The sequence below is a fragment of the Ptychodera flava genome, chromosome 6, assembly GCF_041260155.1.
Source record: "Ptychodera flava strain L36383 chromosome 6, AS_Pfla_20210202, whole genome shotgun sequence".
Classification (NCBI taxonomy): Eukaryota; Metazoa; Hemichordata; class Enteropneusta; family Ptychoderidae; genus Ptychodera; species Ptychodera flava.
In genome coordinates this window covers 23,816,219-23,828,507 of record NC_091933.1, presented here as the reverse complement: position 1 = coordinate 23,828,507, position 12,289 = coordinate 23,816,219, and the positions used below count along the sequence as shown (strand labels likewise).

At 37.4% G+C, this 12,289-nt stretch overlaps 1 protein-coding gene across 1 annotated transcript in view; it reads right to left on the bottom strand.

Moving 5' to 3' along the window:
• The window catches only part of LOC139135244 (kelch domain-containing protein 10-like), a 90,148-nt gene extending 86,476 nt beyond the window's left edge, over window positions 1-3,672 (bottom strand). Inside the window, exons 1-2 of the mRNA XM_070702535.1 lie at window positions 3,258-3,672; window positions 2,803-2,966 (exon numbers count right to left, since the gene is read on the bottom strand). Coding sequence (XP_070558636.1) covers window positions 2,803-2,966; window positions 3,258-3,555 — 462 coding nt within the window. The 5' untranslated portion in view covers window positions 3,556-3,672. The remainder of the gene's footprint in view (window positions 1-2,802; window positions 2,967-3,257) is intronic.
• Between the last annotated feature and the right edge of the window lie 8,617 nt (window positions 3,673-12,289).

Sequence of the window (12,289 nt, the reverse complement as noted above, 5' to 3'; positions counted from 1 at the left end):
ATGCTGATAAGAAAGAGAACTGGCCAGGAGAGGCAATCCTTGTGAGACCGCCAACCACTTGTTGAGTTCTCAGCGTTCATCTCAGACACAAACAGTCTCAAGATTTTTCAATGCTCTTACAAAAAGCTTTGCCAATGTTGAATGACTGTGAAAACTCTCAGAGCAGAAAAGCCACGCCGCACAATTCAACAATGCAGATGGAAATCTTTACAGACGCAGTGTTGGACTGAAGTGAGAGTGTACTGGAATACATGTACGTGGGTCAATTCTTTAGAATACACCCATGCGGGTCAATTCCTCAAACGTGTTTCCGTTCATTCCTGATCAAGTCAGTTGGTCAAGGTCAGTGGCTATTTGGTATTGCTCGCCAAACGGACCGTCTACCCACTTGATGTATGTCACTTGATTGCCACAAGCTTCATGCACTCTGACAACTCATTGGAGTGTACGACTGACTAATTTACGTTCAATTAAAACAACTTTAATTAAAAGACGTTACTCATACAGACAATGAGTTACAAGAACGGTGTTGAATGCCAAGGACAACCAACTAAATTATTTCTTAGATCTGATAAATTTCCAGCAAAAATTAAAAATTCTTAAATAATCTGATTTCATCAGTGAAAATTAAAAAACATAAAAGTCCGCCACTTGACTGGTGTTTTGTAAAAATTAAAAAAATATATATTTATAGACAATTTCATTGAATGTCATAATATTTCAAAAAATCAAAACCCTTTGTTAATACAAATAGCAAATTTTACAAATACAAGAACTCATTTTTTTAGAAAAATGTATATAGAAACAAAGTATGAAGTAATATAGAATTATATATTTAAAAAGAACTTTCTGAATTAAACGTGACATATCTCTCTATTATTCATTTCGATTAGAATATGAAAATAACATTTGATTTAGACGTAAAAAACAACAAAATACAACATAGGATGACAAAACTGGAAAAAATCCAACAAAAAACCACCATACCAAAAAATGGTATTTTTTTTCATTCAGGCCATGTTGTGAGTCATTAATATTCATTCCTTCAGTTTTATCTGCTATGGAGAATGCTTGATTGCATGCTAATAAGTTGATCAGTATGTTATTGATCTTGAATGGTCTGCCAGGATTCTGATGACTATCCACATCCGATAAGGATCTATACCCCTGATGAATGCTTGTATTACAGGGGAATGTATGCCAGTGGGGGGCTTATCATTGATGCATCACTGTTATCTCAAGCTATGTGTGTTTTTCTTAATTTCTCTGTCCCTGTTTTTTCTCCTTCTGTGTCTTTCTGCGGAGTGGACATAATACACCATCAGCAGGCTTCTCCACAGGGGTATTTTGAGTGGGTGGGGTACCCCTCTGTGTTTTATATTGTTATGTAAATTTACCACTATCGTTATTTAAATTTGTCAACACTTTGTTTTTCAAAGTCAGGTAGAACACTGATCTGATATTCATAAACGATGATAGAGTCTGTTTATGCTTGCTCGTTGGTTGGGTTGGATTTTTGTTTTTGCTTTGTTAGTGTTTTTTTTGTTGTCATTTATGTGCAAAACATGGCTGAAACTACTCTGTTGATATTCATGATTTGTTCTATTCTACTTTATTTCCACTGTTTAAGTTTGGTTTTTAAATGATTCTCGATACTGAGTGAGAAGAGTAGTTGGCTCAACAGTCTATCAGGTTTCAGTCTAATAACAATAATATTAATAATTCTATTCTAGTCTATTCTTTTCTATGGCGTCTTTACTCTGATATGTCTTTGTAATTTTGGCATTTCAGATAGATATGTTCCTTTTTAACATTTGATCAAGCTTGGTAATAAAATTGTCATAAAATGACTGTGTGCTTCATTCCTTCAATAGCATACCTGCAGAAAACATTCACCTGTCTACAAACCACTACATACTTATCATGGTAAATATCGAATCGTTAATAATAGTTACCCTCTTTTTGTTTTCCTCATTTGTGTGTGAAGTAGTGGTTGCCATACTCATGCCCCTCCGCCAAGGGAGGGATCTTGCAATATACTTGAAATTGAAAATAATTCAAATAGAAAATGAAGGAAAATCTGAAAGCGTACTTCACAAAATCAAGTTCTGCTCAACTGTGAGTTGAATTTAGATCCTGACCTAAACCAACTCCAATATTTTCACAGTGACTGTATTGATATTAAATCTAAAAATTATTATTTCTACTTGATCATCTCACGCAAGACGTTTATTTCAGATACTAGATAAAGATGTTTCTAGTATTGTACAGATGTTTATTTCAGATACTAGATAAAGATGTTTCTAGTATTGTACAGATGTCATCTACCTCACTGAAAAACTTCTTCTGAAAATGCACACAAAAAATTTATGCTTTATATTTACCCTAACTAATGTTTCAGTATACTGTTGCTAATGAAGGTTCCCCTAAACGACTGCACAATGAGCAGGACACAACTTGATTCTTGGTTTGGACTAAAATAAATTACAATATGCGCTCATATGATCCACTTGCACATCTATTTGTAAAGGTACGAACGGCAAGGTAATCAAAGAAATTAACCTTTCAACATCAAGGTGTGGTGAACAAATTCCACCTGCTGCGTACAAAAAGGGTCATTACGGATCCATAACTCTTTTTGACGGACAGGTTGCAAGGTTCAATTATCCATTCGCTGCTTTCGCATATGCAGGGCGGCAGTGTTGCTCCGCGCAACCAGATGCAAATATTTTTATTCAAAACATTATAAACGATTGATCACGAACAGAAATGAGGAGGAAGACATGGAAGAGCCGGACTTACCTCTCTGAATAATGGATTGCAAGTCTCGTCAGATTCGAAACGGTCTTCAAAGAGATCGGGGTTGTACCCACCGAATATGTATAGGTTTGCATGGTCGGCTACCGCTCTGTGACCGCTTCGCGCATACGGCTTTCTTTCCTCGACGAAGTACGGTCTCGATTTCGCTGCGGAATATAAACAGAAGGAAAGTTCAAAAGTGCGACACCGGGGCCTATGCTGGAATCGCTTTCAATACATGAAATGGTAGTGTTTTTGTTGTTATAGGAACACCTTCAAACAAAGAAATCTGTCCACACAGAAAACGAAATAAAATGTTGGCCTGTTACCCCTGCGCGTATGTTATAAACAATATTGCGAATAACGGGATTTCATCAACGTTTCACTTTGATTCGACTTTGTATCTTTTCCTTGGTATTGCACCTTTGTGATTTGTTTATATTTACAAGGAAACATACCCATTTTCCTGTTTCTTCTTGGCTTGACATGTTTAACTCTTCCAATGTGCAAGGGGGCAGCCATCTTGGGCCGTTGTTTTGGTGTGTTTCTTTGTTCGCATTTCTTTACTCCCCGCGGCCCGTACAGGTGCATGCTTCGATTCCACATCACCAGCAACGGTTGGTGAGGCATCTTCGTAAAATAGTCGTCTCTCTCAGCTAAGGAAAACAATCGCTGTGGTCCGGCGTTGATCAAACCGGGCTTTTGAATGGGGGTGACTGTTTGTGAGCGACGCTTCTTGGGAAATGCCCTTTTCATGCATGAAGGCTCGCATAAAGAGACGAGCGTGTACCCTCTGTGATTACGAATGACTCACTTCCGACGGTGACTTATCCATCACGCTAATAAATTAACACTAAATATGACAATAGCATACGGCCCGCCAGGTGATGTTAAAATAGATGTGAATATTAAATGATAATATTAATAACGCATGGTACCGCACAGCCCCCTCTACAGATCGATCGGCAACAGGATGCGCTCGCTGTGTGGAGAAACCTGTACTGACCTGTCTGGGACTAGACGGAGCATGCAGGGATTCCTTCAACGTCATCTACTCAGCTGTCAATCAACGATTATAAGCTACGGCTTTCCTTTCAGTTACTCAGACATATTTCAAACTCTGCACTGATCGTAAAGGTTATGCGTCTGGTGAAGCCCTCCGTTCAGTGGAGCAATTGCGGGCAATATAGCAGAAGAGGGGGTAGGTCTGTATCGAACGAGTGGCCAAACCATCATATAGGCCTATACCTTTTTACTGTACAGCTACACGACCATGCTCTGAAAATAGACCAGTTTACGCAAATTATTTCGTGAACTTAAAAAAAAAACTTTTCACCCACAATTGCAAAATAAATTTATCGCATATTTAGCAAAAGAAAATTTGCAGCCGCGATATAAGAAACATGAGAGACTGACTCACAGTCTAGACTCTGTAAAATAGAAAGAGAAAATAAAAGTAAATGAAATGCACCTTGAAGAGCTATATAAATCCCAATACCGACTCAATGAATAAATCTATTGAATGACACGTATGTTTTCAGAGATGTAAATCAAGACGGTCGTGCGCGCGGGAAACTTAGCGACAGGTGTCGAGTCTGTTTGCCGAGTAGTATGTCCAGCTTGTCGCATGGCGGTGGTTGGTGTTTTCGGTTTATGAAAATTTTGAAATTTTAACCACTGAGGACAGTGTCTTCTGACACGAGTAAATCCTCTATCTGCTGAGAAAGCAGTTCATTTTAGGAGTGTCGAAAATCAAGTAAATACGGGGACATCTAGGAAAGATGTTTTTTTCTCCCATCAGCGAACTGGCCGTCCTACAACTATCATTTTCGGGCGGAAAATTTTTATTTGTTCTTTAATCCTAGAAAAACCGCCACGGTTGTTGTGGTTGTCTTACTTCAAGCAGAAGGATCCGGATTTAATTGTTTTCGGGCAAAATTGTATCGCGGGGAGAGCGACAATGGCTTTTGCGAAGGGGAGAGGACATTGTTACGGATTGTCAGCTAAGGGTCAGCAGTGAATTTTCCCGTTGAAACGGTAAGACGGAGAAGACTGGTAATTGAAGTTAATTTTAATATAAAATTGTATGTGTATTGGGTTGGCAGTTACAAACAACGTTTTTGTTACCCTATACGTAATTTTGATGAATTCATGTCATTAAACTAGTTTGTTTACATGTCAAAATGTCCCGTCTTCAGTCTCAAAATGGACTCTTTGACTGCCCCTTATAATTTGCGAGTCTGTGAGCTTTGTAATTTGAGCACGGAGTCAGGAAATACGAATAGCAAAATGGTTAAACTCTTACCCTTCCGCAAAATTTAACTTATTCGTCCAACTATAAACAGCAAAATGAAAATTTACTAAATCTTGACCGTGCACGTACGCAATTTAGGCCCGAGTAATTTTCAATTACGATATCTTTACGAGATTAATAATGGCTCCCGGTCGTTTTCTCTTCGTAGGTTAAAGGTTATGTACATTAAAAACAAAAACATGGGTTACCTATTCTAAATTCATAAACCTGGTAGCAAGACAGTTTTACAACGCATGTGTGTGTGTGTCTGTCTGTATGTATGTACGTATGTCTCAATCTTTAATATATATACATATATTATATATATATATATATATATATATATATATATATATATATATATATATATACACATATGAGAGAGACATCAAAGTACAAATTCAATTGAGGGCGCCCTCTACAACAGGCCAGGTTGTTTGCAGACTGGGTTGTTTGTGCGCGTACCAACGTGCCGTAATGCATGATAGTTAGGGTGATATAAGCCTCGAAATTGAAAGACTTAAACTTTTGCTCAAACTTTCCTCAATGAATCTCTCAACCATTCTCTATCAAAATCAAGAATAAACATTGGGGGTCACCGTGCAAATTTTGGTACTAGAGAAACCCAGATTTAAGCTTACAGATATTTGAAATTCAAAATGACCGCTATCTCCTTGTTAATAACTCTATGGAGAAAAAAAAAAAAAAAAAAAAATATATATATATATATATATATATATATATATAACATGTTGTTTACAGTTGTTATTTATTTATCTATTTATTTATTTATTTATTTATTTATTGTGTACACGCTGTGCCCTATGGTTCGGATATACAGGCATGGAATCACCCACATTCACCATATGAAGAATTTTCAGAATTATGTGCACTTACAGATTTTTATTTTTCCTTTTAAAACATAATTCAGGATTTGTATTGGCTTTGAATTAGATAAGTAATGTTAAAATATGGGTACATCAATTGATGGTTTAACGTAACTTAACCACTCCAAGTGGCATTTACACAATCATGGAGAAAGATCCCCTCGTCATTTAACATTTATCTGACGAAAAATTAACTTGCTGTTCAGGAAAAAAACAACATGACGTGTGTCAAATGTCTTTGATAATAATTTTAGTGACATGGCACAGGTTGTTGTTCTCTCACCCCCCACCCCCACTTGTAGAGCTTAAAATGAAATAAATGCCAGTACAATAACTCCTTCACTCCTTTGCCGAAAGTTTTCGACAAACTACAAGTCCCTTCGGGTCCCTCCTTTGAGTCCCGTTCCAACCTAAGTATTTTGTTGCACAGAGGTACTATTAGGGATACTATTGGTAGTATGGATTTAGTTCGTCTCTACTGAACCATCAACAGGTATTATCGACGTAGGGTTTTTATCTACTGATCGTCTGGTGGCGCTGTGTAATAAAGTATTGTCCAGGAACGAATATTCCGCCCAAGTTATAGAGTAACAACTCTCCGGAGAGGGTCCTGAGAGGGATATAAAGCCTATCCAACAAAAACAGGTGATCATTATAAACGAACAAAAAGGAATAAAGAATTTACACAAGAGAGAAAGACAAGTGATAAATACAAAACAAACAGCAGACTGAACAAAAATAAATCATGAATAAAAAACAAACAACAGACTGTTATTCTGTGAGACTACCAGTAGACATATGTATATTCACTTTGCTATGCATGGCTATGGACAGGCCATCCTCTCTAATATAGATAGGGTGATGTTTTTGCACATTCTTAATTCCTTTTAGTCAGTTTGTAATTGTTATTTGATCTGTTGTGCAAGTATGTATGTATGCGTGTATGTATGTATGTATGTATGTATGTATGTATGTATGTATGTATGTATGTATGTATGTATGTAGGTAGGTAGGTAGGTAGGTAGGTAGGTAGGTAGGTAGGTAGGTAGGTATAGGTAGGTAGGTAGGTAGGTAGGTAGGTATGTATCGTTTTTTATTATTTGTTTGTTTGATTGTTTTTGCTATTCTGTCTGAGGACCCTGTTGGCTATCCATGAAACTGTGCTGGTGTACGTGTTGAATAGGTCCGATTTTAAGAAAAATTTCCTTGGGTGCCAATCCTCGGTCCTTTTGAAGGAGCTGGTCACACATTCGGCCCCTTTTCGTTGATACAGGTAAACATTAAGGGGTGAAACGCTCTTCTCCAGACTAAGAAAATGTGGAAGAGGATCTGTAAGGCAGCGTTTACAAATATTTCCGTAGGGTAATTTTGAAAAGGATTCCTCCTTTTCCAAACAAAACCAGGCATCCTAGATATACTTTCAATTACTATCCCTCTTCCTACTCATCAAATTTTGACGTTCCCTTCCCTTCCTACTGTGCCCCCTCCGACATCAAAAAAAGCCTTAAATGGTCATTTTGACTTTCAAATGTGAGACAATATGGTAACCGTCAATTTGTATCATTTTGGGGAGGTAATAGTTTAATGTAGCTTTGTGCAAGACTTGATTATATTTTTGATTAATCGTCAAATCCAGAAGATGTTCCGATTTGCCTTCGTCCAGTTAAGACGCTGGTCACTAAAAGGGTGGGAGAGTTTAGCACCCTCGATTGTACCTCCTAACTCCTAGGCCCAAAGTATGGGGCGTGACAATTCTAAGGTGCACACTATTTTAATGCGTGGTGAATGTAACAAACGTGATTTGTCAAAACAGTACGGTTTGTATGTAAACCCAACATTGTTGTTGCTGACACTTGAATCTGCTACTAGGGCTGGACTTTTCAGTCATTCATTCATTCAAACTTTTAATTTGCATCCCATTCGATTCAGTCGTCAACTGTGACAGTGCTTACATGGGCTGGTCTTGTTGACAAGTTCAGTTGAAAAGTGAACTGTTCAACACGCTTAAGTCCACTTTCATTTCATGGAATTGATGTTCATAAGTTGAAAGCTGTATTTAGTTGGAGCATATCGTTTGGCTGAAAGACTTCACATCATTTATTCACAATTCATTTTATAGAGTATATATGTTCATAATGTAAAAAGTATATTTATGTTTTGACACATGATGATATTTCAACTCCACTTCCTCATCAAGTCTGTTGACTGCATGGCTACAGAACCTTTTGTCCAGTGGTTTAAAGGGGCACGTCCTCAATCCCTGGTTCTTGCATTAGTCCTTGTTGAAATTAAGTATTTACATGGTTTTAGCCCTCTGTTTTTCATTTTAATTTTTAACAAGTTGATCAATTTACGTTTAGTTAAAGCTGATAAATAACTTTCCCCTTTAAGTTTAGGTCACAAGTGTTAACTCGTTACCCAAAGTTTTTTGTGTTCAGTTTACACTGATTTCTCGACGTAGATTAGTATTTGTGCAGATTGCACTAATGAGCAATGATTCAGTATTAAAGTCATGTACTTCGCATTTCATATGTTTTATTTTACTGAGTCAAAAGAGTGTCGTCCCTCTCACTTACATTATCAAGCTAATGGAGCGTTCAGTTATTATGGCCGGGGGTGGGCCGGTAAATTCTTCCTGCGCATCAGTCAAAATAAGTGAACCCCCTACCCATTGCACCTAAAAATGGATGACCCCCTTTTAAGATGACAAAAATGTCATGACCCCTCCCCCCTCCCACATTGCTACATTGCTTGAGTAAAGCTGCACACACAAACACCTCGGGGTGGGCGGGGCGATAGAATCCCCCCCTCAAAAAAAAACAAAAAACAACAACAACAAAAAATTCTCAGATTTTTTCAAATGACCTTCCTTACAAACTCACAAGGCGTCAATGTTCAAATTACCCCTTCTGACTTGCTATAATTTTGAAATTACCCCTCAAAGGGATTTGGTCAGAAATTTGAGGTGAATCGCAATATCGATATTTGTATTTAACCCTTTCAGGCCCGACTTTCTAGTAACTTACCAGAGCTATCCCTATATATAGGGGTTTAGGCCTGAAAGGGTTAATTGATAATCAGCTGTCGATAATGTTGATTCACTATATATGGTAGTGTATGAGAAAACTATGTAATACTGTTTCAATACAAAACTATATCTATGCATTTATAGATATTTGACAATTGACCTAAAGAAGAGGAACCGTGTCTCCACGTTGATATCCCCTGAGAAGTGGTCAGATATATTCACTGGCCTGCCTCATACAGGCTGGGGTGGCTTCTATTTCCAACCTTATATATCAACCCTTTCGTAATACACCAAAATTACGACAAGGAAATCAGTGTTCTTGTCTAAGGCCGTATCGATCAAGTATTTTCAAGCGGGGAAGGGTAGGGAAGAGTTAAATTAAACTGCACAGAAGAAAGGGTTCCTCTTAGCAGCACACGAAATTGTATATTAGAAAGTAGAAAAAGTTATTCGCGTGTCGCACGACGAAGTTATGTGATCGGGGTGTAGTGGAGATAAGTTTTCCATTGGAAACAAAAATATTCACAATTTTATCATGGACTCCCATGTATAACAATCGGGATTTAGAGCTTTTCACTCATGCCAGTCTGCTCTTACTTCATCTTACTTCACTTTTGGATTCATGGTGTTGTAATATAGACAAAAAACAATTAATTGGTGTAATATTTCTCGATTTAAGAAAAGCATTTGATCTTGTTAACCATACTATTTTGATCCAAAAACTTAGAATCTACGGCGTTAGAGATAACGCTCTCAACTTTTTTCAGTCATATCTTGCCAACAGAGTACAGTGTGTTGTTATGAATGGTTACAAATCTGATAATGTACCATTGTCAGTTGGTGTACCCCAAGGGTCAATTCTAGGCCCACTACTGTTTTTGTTATATATTAATGACATGCCTCTACATACAACTAAATGTGAAGTTGAGATGTTTGCCGATGATAGTACAATGCACACGTCGGCTAAGACCACTGATGAATTAGAATGTAATTTAAATAGTGACCTTGAACATATTAATAATTGGTGTTTAAATAACAAAATGTGTCCTAATACTGAGAAAACCAAATGCATGTTGGTCACTACTAGGCAAAAACGGTCACACTTGACTAGTTCAGTACTAAACGTTAAACTTGGTAGCAATAATATTGAAAATGTTGATTGTGAGAAACTTCTTGATGTTACTATTCAGAGTGATTTGTCTTGGGCATCTCATGTCCATAATATTGTGAAGAAAATCAAATGTAAACTATATCTCTTGGCCAGAATAAGGCCATTCCTACCAACCTCAGCGAGGCGCCAGTTTTACAATTGTTTTATTTTACCCTATTTTGACTATTGTCTTAGTATTTGGGGTTGTTGTAGTCAGAAGGATATGGATCGTTTAAACGGTCTTTTAAAACGGGCAATGAGATTGAATTTGGATTGTGACTCTGGCACTCCCTCTGTGGAATGTTTACTCGTTTGAAATGGTATCCACTATCCTATCGTTACAAGTATAAATTAGTTGTGTCTGTCTACAAAGCTCTTTGTGGCATGGCTCCATCTTATATCCGGGACATGTTAACATTCTACGATGCACAAAGATCTTTAAGATCTGTTTTTAATGAAACTTTAAAAGTACCATTTGCAAGAACTGAATTGCTGAAACAATCTTTTAGAGTATCTGCTCCGAGGTTTTATAACGAGTTGCCCACATCAATAAGAGGCTGTACAAGCCTTTCAATTTTTAAACGTGCTTGTTATAAATTTTATTTACAAAGTTTTACTGATGCTGTCACCTTCTGATCATTTTATGTTGTTGTCGATTTTGTTGTGTTGCTGTATGTTTTTTTGTATTTTAACTTTGCTGTGCTGTTGTTTGTTTTTGTATTTTAACTTTCTTTGTGCTCGACCCTTGTGAAAAGAGGCGTATACCTATCAAGGCTATCGAGTTGAAATAAAGATTATTATTATTATTATTATTATTATTATTATTATTATTATTATTATTATTATAGTGGGATGAACATTTTCGGTGAAATTCTAAGTCAAACTTTTGTCCACATACCAGTTGTAACAACCCTATTTCATTTAAGTACATTTATGTAAATTATCAAATATCTATAAATGCATAGATATAGCTTTTCATTTAAAAAGTATTACATAGTTTTTTCATACATTACCATGTAATGTATGAGGTAATTCCAAATTTATAGCGAGTCAGAAGGGGAAACCTGAGCATTAACACCTTGTGAGCTTGTAAGGAAGGTCATTTGAAAAAGTCTAAGATCTTTTTTGGATTCCATCACTCCATACCCCCTCTCCGAGGTGTTTGTGTGTGCAGCTTTACTCAAGCAATGTGGGGGGTCATGAAATTTTTGTCATCTTAAAAGGGGATCATCAAATTTTTGGTACAATGGGTAGGGGGGTTCACTTATTTTGACTGATGCGCAGGAAGAATTTGCCGGCCCACCCCGGCCTTAATAACTGAACGCTCCCTTAGTTTACGTAATTGTTCCACTCACCCCACCCTCTACACTTGGTTCAAGTCTGTGGTTTGTGAATGTTTGAGTGGGATGAACGCGATGATTCATGTTCTGTTTTCATGTGAAACGCGTGAGTGGGGTGAACGCTGCACAGGGAGGTTTTTCCCGGAATCACAACTTGAAACTAACCCACTACTGCGCAGACTCAAAGGTAACACGTTCAATAAATCACAAGGCCTGAGGCCTGGGCTGCTAAATTCAAAATAGGTTTGTATGAAATAGGAGAGACACAAGAGAAACTATCACAAAAGTTTTTTTAGAAATTCACCGACTTGAACCAAGTCTACCCATCCCCATCAACAATGGTCTCTGGATCAAATGTAACACACGCGATGTTCATTCACTCATTCGTCCATTATGGTAAATCCAGTCGTGGACGGAAATATTTGGACGTCTAAATAGGGCATCTGTGACTATTAAAGATGCGACCTTGTCATTCGCATTCAGTGCGTGGTGTTTAAGCCCTTCACTAAAGTACACCACGATAGAACTTCCTCTGTACAAATGAGATATTTCGAAACGATAAGAAGTAAGCTCTCCTTGCAAAGTTTTGTTGGAATAAATAAACGGAATAGACCTGATTGGAGTTTAAGGGGGGGGGGCGTAAAGTGCACAAGGCGGGTTAAAACAAAACAATTAATTTGTTTGTCCACAAAGGTTGTCTACATTAATTGTTCAATCAATCATGTAACAAGTTTAAACAGCGAACAAGTCTACTTAGCAGGGAAATTGTTGACGTGTCACGCTCACTTACCG